Source organism: Lutzomyia longipalpis, chromosome 1 (genome assembly GCF_024334085.1).
Source record: "Lutzomyia longipalpis isolate SR_M1_2022 chromosome 1, ASM2433408v1".
NCBI lineage: Eukaryota > Metazoa > Arthropoda > Insecta > Diptera > Psychodidae > Lutzomyia > Lutzomyia longipalpis.
In genome coordinates, this window is record NC_074707.1 from 6,451,524 (window position 1) to 6,469,984 (window position 18,461).

At 37.5% G+C, this 18,461-nt stretch overlaps 2 protein-coding genes across 3 annotated transcripts in view; both read left to right on the forward strand.

The window, feature by feature from the left end:
* LOC129786822 (proteoglycan Cow) overlaps positions 1-18,461 on the forward strand; it is a 40,803-nt gene that overhangs the window by 8,281 nt on the left and 14,061 nt on the right. The window contains exons 2-3 of the mRNA XM_055822066.1: positions 15,971-16,034; positions 17,479-17,581. Of these exons, the coding sequence (XP_055678041.1) occupies positions 15,971-16,034; positions 17,479-17,581 (167 nt within the window). The remainder of the gene's footprint in view (positions 1-15,970; positions 16,035-17,478; positions 17,582-18,461) is intronic.
* Positions 481-5,311, forward strand: LOC129786819 (uncharacterized). Of its 2 annotated transcripts, XM_055822058.1 has the most exons (4): positions 481-888; positions 972-1,053; positions 1,126-1,208; positions 1,291-5,311. In XM_055822058.1, exon 4 carries the CDS (start codon positions 1,379-1,381, stop codon positions 5,108-5,110), a length of 3,732 nt encoding a protein of 1,243 aa, XP_055678033.1. In that variant the 5' UTR covers positions 481-888; positions 972-1,053; positions 1,126-1,208; positions 1,291-1,378; the 3' UTR covers positions 5,111-5,311. The 2 variants fall into 2 exon arrangements, with proteins under 2 accessions (XP_055678033.1, XP_055678034.1); XM_055822059.1 differs by lacking the exons at positions 481-888; positions 972-1,053; positions 1,126-1,208 and adding an exon at positions 1,075-1,125 and having other exon boundaries at positions 1,209-5,311.

Here is an 18,461-nt window from a genome sequence, read left to right on the forward strand (position 1 = left end):
GTCGAAATGCTTTTTATTCACATATTTTTCGTCTCACTCTTTCGTAACTACATAGATATATTTTTGGTGGGTGGTATGAAAGAGTATAGAAGAATGAATAAAGTTCCTAAAAGAGCTCCTCTACAGGGAGGAGAGAATATAAGCATTTTGTAGGAGAGAAAATAGTAACAAAAGAAACTTTGCCATTTCTTGCAAATTTGCCGGAATATTTTCCTACATAGCATTTATCTCACAACATTTTATTTTTCTCTCAGCCTCTTTCATTTTGCTCTGAGTCCCCAAATAGAAGCTCTGTGTTGCTTGCCTTTTTGTTTGGCACATGAACGCGCGAGTTCCAAATGAAAGTCCTTCTTGCATTCTTAAACAAGCAATATTTCGTTGCATATCAAGATTTTTTTTTCATAGGACAAGTGCAGAATTATATCTTTTTATTGGTGTTCATAAATATTGTAAGGTGCTGTTCAGGACTCGACCGTTGGAAATCGAGTGGCGCGCGAGAATTTGAATGAATATTGCCACGCGCGCGCTGAGATCGTTTTGCGATGGTAGCGGCCCCTGCCTATCGCCGGCATGAGTTTTCGGCTCATGCTCTCTCTTACGTCAACTCTTCAACACGGCACCACGCGCAAAGTGAAAAATTCTAAAAATTATTAAATTTATTATTTTTGGGGATTTATCCCGCATTTGAATTATAGAAATAAAAGCAGTGAATTATTTGAAGTTAAATAAAGAACATTTGGTGGTGGAAAAGTGCGCCTTTTCTTGGGAAATTCGGCGGTCTTCAATTACCTGCAGAGCACGAGGCCTTGGGGGGAACTTCCGGACAAATCCAAAATTTGTCCTCCTCGCCAGAAGGCTTGTATTAATTATATCTACCTGTACTTTAAGGTAATTGGATACACCTTGTGGCTCTCTGGGCAGCGCCCGTGGCTTTCTTTTCCTATTCTAATGTTTGCTGTATGTTCTCAAAGGTAATTGGAGGCTTCTTGGGCTTTGGGGCAACGCCCGTACTATTGTCTTATCATTCTAACTAATGCTGTGCATCTTCCAAAGGTACGTTGCTATACATAAATTTGTCCTCCTCGCCAGAAGGCTTGTATTAATTATATCTACCTGTACTTTAAGGTAATTGGATACACCTTGTGGCTCTCTGGGCAGCGCCCGTGGCTTTCTTTTCCTATTCTAATGTTTGCTGTATGTTCTCAAAGGTAATTGGAGGCTTCTTGGGCTTTGGGGCAACGCCCGTACTATTGTCTTATCATTCTAACTAATGCTGTGCATCTTCCAAAGGTACGTTGCTATACATAAATTGGCCCTCCGACCCTACAACTGAACCACATCCGTCAGAAGTTATACAGTCCACACCTGACAAGCTACAATGATTCGTGAGCGAGAAGGAATTGCGTCCCAAGTGACCAGGGTCGAGAATTATCTGGATGGCATCACAGACGATGAGAGAAGCATCCCAGGCTTCAAGGGCACGATGACATCTCAGCGTAACATCGTCGTAGCTATGAGGGAAAGATACAGCATCGTTCAAGAGAAGATCATCGCAGATCAGCCAACCTATGCTCACCAAATCTTGGAGAAGAACAACTTCAGTGCCTTTCTGAAGCGTTGTGATGACCTCATCAAGAAAATTGACAGCATCATCGGTGAGATTCCTAGGAAAGACGATGCAAACTTGAATCTCTCAGACACTTCTGGGCTCTTGATGTTTATGACTACATTCATGAGGGAGTCCGAACGACGACACAGTGAACAGCTGCAGATGATTGCGAATTGTCTCTCAAACGCAAGTACCAATGCTTCTTTTACTAACCACCCTGCCATTCAAGAATTGCCTCAAATAAACTTTCCCGCCAATGCCACCAACTGCAAGTGTTGCGACCAAGCAGCACATTCTTTACACAAATGCCCCAAATTTCTTAACCAAAATGTTGAAGAGAAATTCCAAACAGTAAAGCGCCTTAGATTGTGCCGCAATTGCTTTGCTGGACATATGACGTACTCATGCACATTCCACCCGTGCACCAAGTGCCAAGGATGGCACAACGTTCTGCTACACGAGAAGTTCCAACCCTCTGATCCCAGTAGCACAGATCCTCCTGCTACTACTTCTACAGCCCCTCTTGCAACTGGGAATGCTCAGCTTACTGTCAGTTCCGCGTCTCCTGCACCCCCCGCAGAGACCTGCTCTCCTCCTACGGTGCTGACTGTAAGTCAGAGCCATCAGGACTTCTCCAAGGACGAAATTCCACGGGTTACCATTCCTACTGCCTCAGATGATGTTGTTTCTTGTCGTATCATTCTGGATGGTGCGGCAACGGTGAACAGCATGACCCACAAGCTTTATGAGCGACTGAATCTTCCCAAATATCCTACGAAAATCACCATTTCCGGAGTTAACGACGGATGTAGTCGTGCGAAATTCTCAGTTGATGCCACAATTGGTTCTCGCAGTGCTGATGCCACATTCAATATCCGATGCTTCATCCTTCCAAAGGAATCAGTCTTTGCATATGTTGTTGGTGGTGAACAGGAACCAAAAGTGCCTCCCGATGCAGATAACCATCACCAAGCTTTCAAGACCATGGCATTAGACGAAGTACTTTCTCCATTCTTTAAACTTGAGAACATCCCGGAATATCCTGCAACCACTGAGAATCAAATTGCAACTGAATATTATTTACGAACGACCTACCAACGCAGTGAAGACGGAAGATTCATCCTCCAGTTTCCATTCAAGAAGGATCCACGCGGTCTAGGCGACTCCCGTCCTTTGGCTATACGCCAACATTGTGCCTTAGAACGCAGGTTTGAGAAAAACCCAGCCCTTCGCTCTCTTTACATTGATGTTATGCAGCATCAACCCCGCAACAGTTGGATTGAACCAGTTCCAGATGATGAATACAAATCTCCAGCCTATTATAGGTCGCGCCTCGGCCTCTTGAAGGATTCATCATCCATGAAACTTCGCATTGTTTGTATGACAATCGCGAAGACCTCCACGGGTGTCAGCCACAATGACATTCTCCGAATTGGGCGTACAATTCAACCATTTCCTGCAATCCTCTTGCTACGCTTCAGGAAGAGAAGCGACAACCCCCAGGTCATTCTTCCAGCTGAGTCTTTGGAGATAGCTCAGCCATTCCGAACACAGCTCATTGATGTTTTGAGCCAATTTGGGTTTCCATTGGCCCAATGGTCTTCTAGCTACCCAGAATTGTGCCCACCAATCGATGATCCCCATTCATCTTCTGAATTCCACTTTAGAGAGCACACACCTAGCACTTTTGGCCACACTGGGAACCCCACCACGAATTCATTTCTCTTTGCATTGCCCATTTCACTCTCTGAGGATTTCTCTACCAAATACGAAAGGACTTCAACAATTTCCCGCATTTTGGACCCAATTGGATTAATTGGGCCACTGATCTCGCAACAGAAAGTTCACGCTGCCCAAAGGGAGTGGGATAATCCAGTCTCACAGAATCTTCAGTTGAAATGGAAGGAATTCGTGCAAGAACTTCAAAACATCCTGCACTTCAGTGGTCCACTGTGGATCTCCTCCATCGCCAATCTAGTTCGAGTAGAGTTGCACGCATTCGCCGAGGCTTGCCAGAAGGCCTATTGTGCAGCCATTTTCGTCATCTCAGATCGGCTCCAGAAGATTTGCGCAACGTCTCAGTCAACCCAATGGAAGCACGTTTCCACCCATCAGAATCCAGCTGACACCATATCCCGGGGAGCCACCCCACTTCAGCTGCAGGATTCACCATTTTGGTGGAATGGCCCATCGTGGCTAGTCGAATCGCAAACTTTTTGGCCTCCGAAGGTTGTCAAGGAAACTCGTATCCCCGAGAAAGCAGCATTTTTAACCACAACTGAGAACAAGCCAAATCCCACAATTCTCAGCTGCTTGTTGGAAAGATATTCATCCTTGACTAAAATGCAATTTATCATCAGCCATTGCTCAAGGTTCATCATCACTTCCAAGAATCGCACACAGAAAATTTATGGACCTCATTCTACGGAAGAACTAAAGATGGCACTCGAGAAACTGATCCTTTGGGACCAATCGGAAGTATTTCCGAGACTACAAGCACATCGTCGCAAGAACCAGACTCTGGATCATTCCAAGTGGAACGAGAAAGGAATCGTTCGCGTTGGAGTTCGCCTCAAGAATTCAAATGAACCCTCTACAGTCAAGCACCCAATTCTTCTTCCAAAATCCCGATTGACTGAGATGATCATTCAAGAGGAATATCTTCGGATGCTCCATTCTGCTCCAACGTCATTGTTATCCCCTCTGCGTCAGAGATTCTGGCCTCTCTCTGGGCGAAATACCTGCAAGAAAATGTATCACATCTGTTATCACTGCAATAGAGCTAAGCTTCGGACGCTTGAGCAGTTGATGGCTGATCTCCCTCATCATCGAACATCATTCAACTATGCTTTCGAGCATACCTGTGTTGGCTTCGCTGTTCCCATTCAGTTTAGACCTTCCGCACCCCGGGGAGCCTCCACACGACGACTTGCGCACTTCAAGGGATACATCGCAGTTTTTGTGTACACGAGCACCAGGGCGGTGTACATTGAGTCCGTCTCTCCGTTCCGATGTTTCACCACTCGCAAAGCCACTCCACGACACATGCATTTGGATTGTGGCAAAAATTTCGAAGGAGCAACGCGGGAGTGGAAGGAACGGTTGCAACAAGAACAATTTCAACGAGGGATTCAGAATAGCACAGCACAGGATAGTGTTATTTGGCATTACGATCCCCCTGGAGTACTTTACCATGGAGGACTCTGGGAAGCAGGAGTGAAGCGTATCAAGTTTCACCTGTACAGAATTATCCAACCTGTCACACCTGGGCCAGATGGACATGACAGAGTCTTCGACATTCGCATACCTCGTGGCACTTACACCAGACCAACCACGAAGAGTGCCCGGATCGACATGAAATCATCTTGCTCCGAAAATCCTGAGGAGTCTTCGGAGCAACCCGGGGAGGATGTTCAGGACTCGACCGTTGGAAATCGAGTGGCGCGCGAGAATTTGAATGAATATTGCCACGCGCGCGCTGAGATCGTTTTGCGATGGTAGCGGCCCCTGCCTATCGCCGGCATGAGTTTTCGGCTCATGCTCTCTCTTACGTCAACTCTTCAACACGGCACCACGCGCAAAGTGAAAAATTCTAAAAATTATTAAATTTATTATTTTTGGGGATTTATCCCGCATTTGAATTATAGAAATAAAAGCAGTGAATTATTTGAAGTTAAATAAAGAACATTTGGTGGTGGAAAAGTGCGCCTTTTCTTGGGAAATTCGGCGGTCTTCAATTACCTGCAGAGCACGAGGCCTTGGGGGGAACTTCCGGACAAATCCAAAATTTGTCCTCCTCGCCAGAAGGCTTGTATTAATTATATCTACCTGTACTTTAAGGTAATTGGATACACCTTGTGGCTCTCTGGGCAGCGCCCGTGGCTTTCTTTTCCTATTCTAATGTTTGCTGTATGTTCTCAAAGGTAATTGGAGGCTTCTTGGGCTTTGGGGCAACGCCCGTACTATTGTCTTATCATTCTAACTAATGCTGTGCATCTTCCAAAGGTACGTTGCTATACAGGTGCTTAACTTTGATAGTCATTTGTCGTTCCTTAATGTTTATGCATTTAATGCCTTAAAGTCTCTGGAAAATTATTAAGCTGCCACCATTTCCATCTACTACACACACACTTTGTTCGTATTCCCATGTGGTGTATTTCACAGAGAGCAAAATGTGGGATTAGGAGCCACGAAATAATTCTCTATGTTTCCATGATTAGCTTATGTGCAGAAATAATTAACACAAATTACAACATTTTCACTCCACAGAGAGGTCCCACGGTGGTGTTGCCACAGCAAACAAATACAAGTTTTAGGTTTATTCTATGGATCCTCTTCCACTTCCATTCACTCAAACTATATGTATTTTGTCAGCAAATGAAAGTTATGCTATGCTAAAGTAACTAAAACTAAGCGAGACTTGTTTATAGCATACCCCGCTTCCTACTGTTTCATGCTCCTTCTCTAAAATCCAACAATGTGATTAAGAAAATTATTTAAAATGCAACATTTCACTCTAAATATCAAAACTCTTGTCAGAGAAGGGTTGCCAAGAGAAAAAAATCCTAACTTCTTCCGCAATGGGGTTCACTTCTTCTCTTTTTTTTATTTTCTCTGCCCTTCCAAATAAAGCCGGAAATATTATACTTCCCACCAGGATAATAATTTCCTTCCATATAGCTTCTTCTATTGTGTGGCGCCTCTATTTTTTCCTTCACAGAGTGTGTACACCCAAGTTGGGCCAGAAAACTTTATGGTAGAAGCTCTCCCCGTACTCCTCCACAGCTATTTGCAGAGGTTTCGTTCTTTGTCTAGAAAGTGTGGCATGAATTTTGCATATTTCTGAGATAATCATTTCAGACTGACATTTTAATAAAAACATCCAAAGTTTATGTTTTTGCAAAAAATATGTCCATCATGAAGTTTAAAGATCTCTCTAACTGCCCCGAGTTCTAGTAAAAAGAAGAAAAGTATGTAGTTTCATATATAGTTTGTATGATAAAAAAATTAGAGGCGAAGCAGTGCAACATAAAAGTTGCCTAGAAAAGGCTTCGCCATAAATTTCGCATCGTTTGGCCTAAATGTAATCTCTTCTGTTATTTTCTGCATTAAAATGATGTCAACAATTTCAATTAAAATCCCAAAAAAAATGTTTATATCCCATTAAGTTTCAAAAACACAAACCACCACCCCCATTCTATATCTATATACATTCCAGATTAATATGCAGCTGAAGCGAAAAAATAGAGAGAAATATTTGGCTTTTTATATGTATTTTTAATTGCTTCCACTTTATATTGTGCTCATGCCCTGGCGGATGTGAAAGATTACCAGTTTTAAGTCAATATTTGTTTTCATTAATTAAATTTTATTGCTGTCGCTCTGTGTATTCTGTATATGTATGTATTTTTATGTGCGCCAATTTCCGGAAATATGACACATCGTGTGCCCAATTTGCTAATTACATAACAACCATTTGCACCGCCCCAAAAAACATCACGGATCCCGTGTGTATGAGGGATGGAAAATAAAATATGTACAAAATGAAAATGTCCACCCACAGACTTTTTCTACTAACCTTCATTTCGATTTCAGTATGCAAATTTCTCGGGGTTTTTTCTGTGGCAACATACACACACATAAACCCCTTTTTCTTCCGCCACCCCATTGCCCAAAAACCAGCCAAAAATCCATAGAGGATTTCCCTTATAATGCGTACAAGTTGAATATATGGAGCGTTGTAGCATCAAAATGTACATTTGAATTCAATTGGATAATTAAATTCATTTGCCATGGTATCAATTTCCCAAGAGCTTCCGATCTCTCGTTACAAAACTTCCCATTTTGGATACATAGTTGGAAACTTTGTGTTGAATATTAAATGCATGCGATATAAAAGAGGGGAATAAAGAGATAGAATGGGGGATATTTTGTATTGCAATGGGATGTTCAAGTGTTGAGCTTTCAAGCTCTTGCAGAGAGGCTTTTTTTTTCCCAACGAGACACACACATAAAAGCCATAAGCATTTTTATCTTTCTTTTGCCTTCAACAATGCTCCTCCTATTAAATTATTCAGTGTGCTTGTTTAGTATTGTATATATTTCTACAAAAGTTTCTTGCTGATTGTGTGTACATAATCGACATTAAATTGCATTAGGAATAAGGCAAATAAGGATTTTTTTTCTTCTTGGAGAAAAAAATGCAAAATAACTTAAAGTTATGCTTTCACATAAAGACATCTAATGAGGTCTTAATTTAGGTAATTTTCCAGAACATTTTATTGCACCAAAATTACATCAATAATGCAGAAATTAGGGTTACCAATGTCGCCAATAATCACAGTATTTTGCTAGTTAGTGGATTAATAACACAAAAATTATATTAATTTTCCGGGAACTAATCTCAATCAACAACCATTTATAAATCATTATAAATTACCAATTTATAGTGTTATTAACTTTATATGTAGCAATACTGTATAAATTAATAATAATTTTGCATATTTTTGGACAATTTAATAGAATTAATTGATTTATGTGGGCAGGTATGTACTAAATTTTAGAGAAATCAATGCAGTTCACAGTAGGATATTAAATCATTTAATTGTTTAATTAATTTTCAATTTATATTAGGATATTTTCATTATTTTTTAGGGGAGTTAGGAAGTTTAGGGTACAGCTACTCATACATGATCCTCGAAAAAGCCCATAAAATTACGGTTTATGATGCAGAGAATTTCCTAAAATTATAATTTTGTCTAGAATGTTTGTTACTACCGCATTTTCCAGGTCAGGGGAAGGTTGGAAAATTTTTTTAATACAAACTGACTAACTCCTACGCCAAAGTATCCTCAGTTATACTAACTTAATCAGAGATTATGTATTTATTTCCTTGCATGTAAAGTACTAATTTTAGCTATGGCACATAACTGTCCATTACACGATGTCTCCTACATAAGTAAATCCACCCGCGACTTTACTAATCTAACTTTTCATACAAAACATATAAATATATGTAGATCCCACGTATGTGTTCCACTGAATAATTCATATTTCAAACAAAAAAGCAAAATTTTTGGCCAAAAGTGGTACAACGAGAGATTTATTTTCTGGAACAAAATTATATGTGAGAAATATTAAAATTTTACGAGATAATTCTCCCGTAATCCCATCCAACTTCCACAAATTTATGGTATACATCTTCCGAAAGGAATTTCCTGAGACTTTGGCATGAGGCAAAAATTTTTCCATTCTCTTTAATTGAAATAAATTGAATCCAAACTTTGGGAATTTGAAATTAAATTACAAAATGTGCGTATAAAATCCCCTCGCAAAAATTGTGGTTTTTCCTCCTCTTTCGATTATTGATTCTTTCCCTGGGATATAACAAAAAAAATCTTCATTTTTCCATGTGGAAAATTCTTCTGCAATGGGATTAGCAGTGTTATGAAAAAAAAAAAACTTTGATGGAAAAGCTCTATATAGGAGGGCTTTTCTGAGGTAAATGTGAAATCCATATATATGGAGGCTATTTTAATAAAAATATTCAGAATAGAGTGGACTATATAACCTATTTCTAGTATAAATGACAATGATTGATATATCACCACACAAATTTACACCCCCCCCCCTTGCTAATATAGGAGGGCTTATATTTTGTCATGTCCATCACTGGAAAATATTTTATGAAATTTATATTCATTCTATCACTACCAAAGACATTTGGATTTTGTCATCTGCTCGATATTATTAGAAAATTTTCCTTAGAGTCACAAATAGAATATTTTTTCTTTAAGTAATTAGAAGAAAAAACTATATAAAATCGAAACAAGTTTGTGGAAATTATATTAAAAGATTTCATAAAGAAAATTTCGCATAACACTTATCATAAAATTTATGTTAAAAAATATAATATCATCCTATTATATTTTTGCACCAGAAAAAAGACATTAAATCTCATTTTAAGTTCTCCAACAGTCGAATAAACTAATAGATTTAACGCCTTTTAAGGCTATAAAGAACTAAAAAATTATAGCTCTGTTGAACACATTGCTCCCATTCTCTCCTTAAAATAAATCCATTGAGTTGAAGGAAAAAAATGAATCTCATGAACTATCGCACAACTCATCTTTACCGCAAAAGGAAACGATAGGATCTGCGTCTGGATAGTAAACGTCAACCCATGGCAAATGGGAAATGAAAATTCTAATCCTGCAGCAAAAACTTTCTCAATTTCCTCAACACGATTTTTTTGTTACTTCTTGCCAGGATGTATACCATCCACACCCTAATACTACATACATACCTATATATAAAAAGTTTGTGGTGTTGAAATTTGCGAAACATGAATCAACAGAATTGCAAGAAAAATAGTAAACAGAGCTTTAACCGAATTAACCAGATATAGGAACATACATCGATGAATTTCATGGCTATATATCCATGGTGCGCATAACTTATTATCGTGATAATGGAAAAGCTTTTGGTGTGCTTGAAATCAATTGATGAACCCCCAATGGCTTATTGTTTACACGTTCTGTATGATTTGGTCTGTGAGTGATAGGGATTTTTCATTAATTCACACAAACAATCTGCCCGAGTAAAATTGAATTACCCACACCCCCTGTGCCAAACCCGCATTGAGTTTGAACTCTGCCGGAAATTAATTTGGTTATTCTATTATGTATGTATATTGTACCTTCGAATTTCTGCGGAAACTTCCTTTCAACATTTTGCACCAAAGCACGTTCGGAAGGAGGAAATACCAGGCACTCCAAGGCAAGAATACTTTCTTCTTTTCTTTTTTCCGTATTTTACAATATACTCCATCAAGGAGTAAATCAACATACGCGGAAAATTCTATGCGAAAGGGACTAGATACATAATAATTTTCCATCCTCTTGTCATACTTTGGGAAATATAAATGACATCCTTTTGAAGGAAAACAAATGGAAAATAAATATGAAATATGGGACTCACCGTGTTGACATGCGGAACGCGCGCTTTTTTCCGCACCGGAAGCATCTATCTATATGTACGTGTGTGGGTGTAAGGGGGGTTATGCCGAAAAAGACTGAATCTTGTGTTTCAAGACTATTTCACGTTATGTGATGTAACACAATATTCTCTCCGTGTATTGGAAAAATTGATTTTTCCTCCTTGAGTGCCCATAAATAGCGGCTGTGTGGCTTTTTGTGCTGTTTCCTATTCAATTGTTTAGGTGCTCCCTCTTTCATCCCGCACAAAATCCAAGATATTCCTCCCCAACGAAAAAAAACATCCGACAACAGGAAACCTACATAAAATGGTTTTGTTCATTTTTCCTTTGAGCTTTTAAGTTTTTATTTTTAAGTTTTCGTGCAAACATTTAAATCTCTTTTCTAAGAAATTTTTAAAATATATTTTTTAATTGTGAAATTTTTAATAAGTCCTTAACATCTAAGCTGCTTAGAAGATTGTATAACAATCTTGTTCTTCATTAGAATGGATTTCTCATGCAAAATTATGTAGGTTGATGAGATTCATAATGTGTATTAGAGTGGTTAACCACAGGATGCACTTCATGAAGAAGTAGCAAGTATGTAAATCTCATCCTTGGGTTAATTATGTTTTAATAAATTTATTCCATTAGTGCTGTATTTATTTATGGAAAAATGCATATTTATTGTTTTTTTAACGATGGAAAATGGTTAAAATAAATTAGATAAAAGCAAATATTTAATTCATTTATTTCTCTTCAAAGATTCTATACATTTAGGGTCTGAAACAACGCTATGGTGATAAAGCGCACCCACACATCCGTTGCATTCATCCATTTAAATACAAAATGAGTTAACCACAACAAACATTAAAACTGCCAGAAGCATAAAAGTTTCTAAACTTTAATACAGTAAAATTATTTTAATTATGACGATGCTTTGATGTAAATTAAAACTAAAAGTGTGATAAGTCTATTATATGGTTTAAAGTGAAATTTCATAGAGCTACAGTGGTAGTAAAAATCAAAAAGAATTTAGAAATATTATTTTTCAAATGCGAGGGTCAAAAAGCTCTCTTAGATGAGAATTCTTGATTTTTTTTCTTATAAATTATACATTTTTGCGCTTGAAGCTTCAACTTGTGCTATTCTTAGGTCACTCGCTTGTCGTCTGTTATTAATGAAATTTATTTTTCATTGCAAAATAAAATTTGTCAGGACATTAAAATTCTCTTGAAGAAGTAATTTTCCACTTCTACCTGCATCTTAATGTGAAGCGACAGGTTTTCCATGTAATAAAAATTGACTTCCTCCCCGCGAAAATTAAGTCACGCGGCCCTACCTAATTTTCGACTATACATCTCCTCAATTATTTATAATCCAATTCCAGACTGTGAAAGCTCTCTTCATCCTCTTTCGTGGGAATGGTTGGTTGCACAGGGGATTTGGGATGTTGCCCGTGTGCAAACTTTTCCTTCAACCCATTGTTGTTTTACATTTTGCACACTTCTTTGCACAAAAATAGAAAAAGGCATCGGAAGGAAACTTTAGCTCCAATTTATTAAGTGCTCGGGCAAAGTCAACTAACAAAAACTCCCTAATTATGGTGGGAGGGAAAAAAGATTTTTCATTGAGTTTCCATCGTAGAAATTTCTCTTTATTTCTTCCTTTTTTCACAGAAAGCTTTCTATATATAAAGCTTTTTATCTATATATGGGGATTCTCAATGTGACTACACTACACATACAATTTTATTTATCGATAAATGTTACGGAGGAGTGTCACCGTGGAAGCAAGAAAAATGTGCTAAAACTGATAATATGCCATACGTTCAATGAAGAGGAAAGAGCTAAAAAGATATCTCCAAACACTGTTCAATGACGATAAATTTTATTGGTGATATCCATCGAGTTTACGTTCGCAGAAAATCGCTGCGATGTGTGTGTGTTTATGGAAAGTGATGGATTTCAGCTTGGTCCCCATCAAATTTTGGGGTCAAACAATTTTCCATTTTGTGCTGCTCCCTTCGTGATTAGAGTAGAGCACCTGGCATTCCCAGGATATTTTAGTAATACCAACACGACGTGTCCTGCGACAACATACCTTCGGGGTGGTGATGCCCCAAAAGGTGTCAGTTGCCAAAGCCCAACTCATTTTGAGGACACAGCAATGACCGAATAAACACCCACAGTAGCTATCTACATACTTACATACCTATATGTACCTACGTGTAACATCATAACCAAGCGCATCAAATACTCGGTAGAGAGTACATTATTTCTCAACATATAAATGGATATATGGATACATAGTTCCCGCATATTATATAGTACAAAGTGAGGGGTTACATCTGGCGCATATTTCATTAAACCCTGTTAAACGGCCCCACGTTAGAGGTTCCGCAAGAGGTGCGCTATATAGTGTGTGTCATATATAATTCACTTAACTGTCGAGAGTTTCCCAGATACTCCAAAATGCCCTAATAAATTGGGGGTAGTTTTTCTCTCTTCGTAATACCCACCCATGTTGCCTTCTTTTGCGCCACTTTCTTGTCATACACACACATTTTCTCTGAGATTGATCAATATTCAAACTCCCCTTCATGTGTTGATATTTATCAGAAGCTTATCCCTTTCCCACCCATTAAGCACCCCATCCTCCGGACTCCCACACGAAATAATGTTTCTTTCACACATACCCCGTGTGTCTTATTGATTAGCTTGGCAGTCCCCCAGCAATTTGTTTGCAATTCTCTCACGTTTTCCCCAAAAACTAAATGTGCCGAAGAAAAATGTTGCGAGAACTAAGCCTCCCCCGCAGCATATATGTGTGTATAAGAAGCTTATGGCAAAGAGGACGCATTCATATTTTATTAAATGGATTTTTATACCTTGGCAAAAAAAATTCCACACCTTAATCCTCATCCTTTAAAAGATTTTCGTATAAACAACATTTTTCGTATACGAATTTGTCTCGCCTCCACCCCCGGGAGGGCTTTCAGCCATTTATTCAATATTATGAAATAAATATCAATTCACGAATATACCAAGGACCAAAAAAAATCTCTCAGGGATCTTCCAAAACAGCACAGATTCTCAGTAAACATTCATCGGAGGAAAAATCAATGGAATTAGGGTGGATTTTTTTCTTGTAAGGTAGCGTGGTTTATATGAAAGAATATTCGATTAAGCCCAGTTTGGCTCATATTTCTCTTCGTGGTATTTACCTATCCATTATCCTTAATAATGGAATTGGGTAAATAAATAATTTTCCTAGCTTCATTGGTTTAGCTCTTCTCCGGTCTTTCCTCTAGGGTGGGGCAATTACAAAGTAAAAAATAAACCTATATTATATTGGCCTCTTTGTCCTTGTGGGTTCATCTGAAGACAATCAAGAAGAACTGTTAAGGAAGTAAGGTATACAAAAAGGAATCAATTAGCAAATGCAAAGTGAGGAACTTCTTGGAAAATTGAAATGTAGAATTCTCCTCTCTTACCCAACTTAAGAGCTTCTTTGAGATGTTTCTAAACAACCCTCATAAAGAATTTGTACGAAATTAAGAAACTCCTTTTGGTAAACTAGATATGTTAGTCTCTAAGAGAATGTCTCATTACTGTGGAAATGTGGAATACCAACTAATTAAATTGCTGGTTCTTGTATCTTTTAACCCTCGGGGATGTTTAGGAATTTCATGTCAATTCCCTGTAATTATGTACTTTATATTATATATATAAAAGAAATATGTATGTATATGAAAGGGTAACTTGAAAAAGCTTCTCTCGCACCCCTTTAAAAAGCTCTGCGGTGTGTGCGTAAAATGTGGGAGAACCCTTCATGGAGTGCCTTCAAATGAACAAATATGATAATTCGATGATGATGCATGATTTGGATGTTTGGAAAATGTGCCATAATCTGCCATCCTTTCGCCCCTATTGGATGGGTACCTACCTACCTATATTTGGAGCTAATAGTGATTATTCAGATAACACACTCTTCTAAACATACAACGTCCTATCTCAATGTGCTAAATGTGAATACAACGTGTTATTGTTAAGGGAAACAGGCTCGTTCAACGATAGTGGCATGTTGATAGTGAAGGACTGATGGTAGTGGTGGGTGGGTGGGATATGGGAAAGGCTTGAAAATTTGTCGTGCACCATTATGTTGTTGCCTTACTTATATGAAAGGATCGATAGGGGTGGTAAAAGTACCCATTTTCTCTCTCTGCTCTCTCCCTATGAACAACATAATGCCTCATATGCATGAAGATACCAGAAGTGAAATTAGTTTCATTAGGACTCCTATGAGTGTGTGTCTGTGTGTGAAAGTGTGGGCTGGAAGTTGTTCAATTTGTAAATTAATTACACACAAGAATTAATTACTAAAACCCCTTTCTCTTTGAGATTGCAATCCACGATGCTTAGGCTGTCATCTTTGACACTTGACTGGCATTTTCTTCCTTTTATCAAAAGTATATGGGCTTCTGTCTCGTCTCATCCCGCGCTCCTCATTTTCACTATTTTGGGATGGGGGTGCTTTCAACTTGATGATGTCGCCCATAGATGATGGCGTACAGGCAATAAAACCAGCAGACAATCTATGAGAGGTGGCACAGTACAGCCTTGCCATATAGGAGCGAGCTTTTGGCAGAAAAAAAATTCAATAAAACTTTTAATAATAAAATTTCATAGCGCACCACACATGCACTTACATTCGCGATATTGAACGTTTTTGTGAGGAATGGGGAGGCTTAGATACCAATTGTATGTATTCAAGTGTATTTCACAAAAATATTCTTCCTGCTTTGCCTGAAATTGCTTCTCCTTCCTTATATACCACTCGCTGTGCCAAAAGGCATACCCTCCCTTATTTCTACATGGCTCACAGAGAATATTCTCACTATAGAGAACTCCTAACGTGCACCCCATTCCACCCATCGCCCAACATATTCATTGAATATTGTTGAGATCAACTCGCTTCACATATTCCCATACAATTTATGTAGTTTATGGACTCGAAAGCTTCCCTCTTCCTACGGGGCGATAGGGATGAATGTTTTACCGCTTGTCACTTTAATATTGCAACTTTTCAGTTATGTTCAGGGATGCTCTGCTGTTCAAAGTTTGAACGGTGGAAAAGCCATCAAAAATGAATTCTTTCTCATTTCGGCATTCCAAAAATGCCATGTGCAACAATTTTCATTTTGTTCCTCACCACTCTGATTGATGGAAAAATGCATTGACCAAATGGCATCGCCCCCACAAAAATTTTCTCATCTTTTACCATTAATTGATATTTTTTTTTTCTGTCAGGGCGAAGAGAGCTTTGACACGAGACGAAGAATGAGAGGAAAATCTATTAAATTTTCTTTCATCTCGTTTCAGGATGACAAATCATCAATACAGAAACCCACACCAGAGAAAAAGAAGTGGATACACGATCCATCGAGTGAGTTATTAAAAGCATTTTCCATCATTTTATCAAATTGATTTATTTGAAAGAAAAATACTCCATAAATGCTTTTAGAGAGCTTTGTGAAATTCAAGAGCTTTCAAATGAATCACAATTAAAGCTAATGAATAAATAAAATTTAAATGAATAACCATTTTTTTACTAATCGCAAATTTTTAAAATGGAAAATTTACTTATTTTGCATTATTGTAAATTGGTCAATTTGACTTTCCAAGCTCTTTGACAGACGTTTAATTAGCCTGACTAAAAAAAAAGACAAACTGATACCGCAGGTTTTAATTGGGATCTGAATAAAAGCTCCCATTTAATGGTAAAGGACAGCCTATATTATATATTTAAGTTTATAATATAACTCACTTTATTAATGCTATTTATTTTGAATTTTTTCAACACAACAAAAAACGAACATTTTTTTTCAAATTTATATGTTAAGGAAATTCTTTAAAGAAAATTTCCAATAATTTATCTATTATGTATCTGAATAATGTCGTAAAAACATCATGAAAATATACAGGTAAATGGCTCGTTATGTAGGCACGTGTTTGTTTTTTTTTCTCTAATTTGTTTTGTTGAATTCATCCCTATGTCAATAAATTCAATTCCCTTTATAAATTTTTAATGTATTGAAGTATAAATTTATTTTATCCTACCTCTCTTTGCCCGGGTGAGTCTTCTAAAAACAGCCCACCAATATTATATATGTATCATGAAAAAAAAAGCAATGGAAACGAGCCAATTTATGCTGCCTTCAGTATATTGGCGGCAAAAAAATATTGGATAAATATTGCGATGATATAAGCTACTTTCTCGAACGAAAAATGTAATAAAATTCCATTTCAAAGTTGATTCCAATTTATTGTTTTCTCTCTCTTTCTCTGGTGTTTTTCTCGCGGCCAAAAAGTCCCGCATTTTGTTTTTTTTTTTTGTTTTTTGGGAAAATTGCCAACTCTCCTGCGGTATAAAAGAATTCTAAAGAATTTTCTTCAATTTCTTTTAAGGGCATGAAAATAAATTCAAGGAAAATATTTGAGTAATTCAAACGGTTAAAAAGAACTAATTTTTATTCTAATTATTTATAAGCTTTCTAAGAATTTTTAAAAGCAAAAGAATTAAAAAATAAATTTTTGAAGTTTTTTATAAAGAGCTTTTGTGATTCATCGAGTTATTTTGCTCAATATTGACATGAAAAATATTTAAGAAGGAATAACACGTGTGTCGTGCAAGCGCTTGATTTCAAAAAGCTCCCCTTATCCTTTCTCTGTGTGGTTCCTTTTTGGCATTATAAGAACATCACGTTTTTCATGTCACTGGGCCACGTAAACGATAAATTCAACGTGAAAAGACCATATAGTCACACCGAGAGTCTCCCGAATATATCTTATTTACCTTTCTCTTTACAATCTTTCTTTGTGCTTTATAGGTGATTTGTGTCGACCACTTAATTGCAAGAAGAAGGAACTTTGCCTGCTAGAGGACGCATACACAGCAGTTTGTGTTTCAAAGAAGGAACTCCATCGGAACAGGTAAAAGATAAATCGATTAGTTTTATAACAAAATAAAGAAATATGTAGGTACAACATAGAAACCACCTCAACTCCTTCCCTCTATCCCAACGCAATCATGAAAATTACAATCTGAACTGGTACGAACAATTGGGAAATAATTTATGTTTTACTTCCCCCCGGGGACAAATGGAGAATTCAAAATGTGATAGTAAAATGTGAATTCATATCAATTAAACTTTCACATACGCTGCTACATACATGTACGTATGTACGTATGATACGTTGAAAATGTTCATCTGTAAAATATATTTTTCTGCAGGCAAAATTTCCATACAATCGGAGCTTTTCACTGAAGCATGATGTATAAAAGCTCCTCAAAGGATAATAAAACCATAGAGATTTCAAGTTTCAAGACTCAAGTGAATATCATATATGAATAATTTCAAAGCATCAATGCTTAGATGAAGGAGCCCCAGGTGAGAGATGAAATCTGATGCAAAAGATAAACAAAAGCTCTCTCAGCGTTTACACGTGAAAAATGTAACGAGATGTAAGAAATTAATTTAGATGAATGTCGGTAATTTACCCCCAAGTACTCCTAATGTGTTTCAAGGAGCTTTTATTACATTTCCTATGTTTCCGCAGCGGGGAGGAATTAGGGGAAACCAAAGAATTTTTAAATAAATAATTCCTTGAATACGGAAATTGAATTTAGAATAAGTCTAGAATAAAATTTATTATTAAACTCATTTTTTATAGAGAGTTTATTCTTCAATTTAATATTTCACGAATTTTCTTAAGTAACATTTTCACCATTCTGCAAAATGTGGATTCAAATTGAATTTTGCATTTTCAAAGTTTGTAGCCAAATCCTTGTGGATTTTGGCACGAATTCCAA

What these genes read in the sequence shown, in the direction of transcription:
- LOC129786819 (XM_055822058.1), top strand. Translation starts at nt 1,379, where the DNA reads ATGATTCGTGAGCGAGAAGGAATTGCGTCCCAAGTGACCAGGGTCGAG.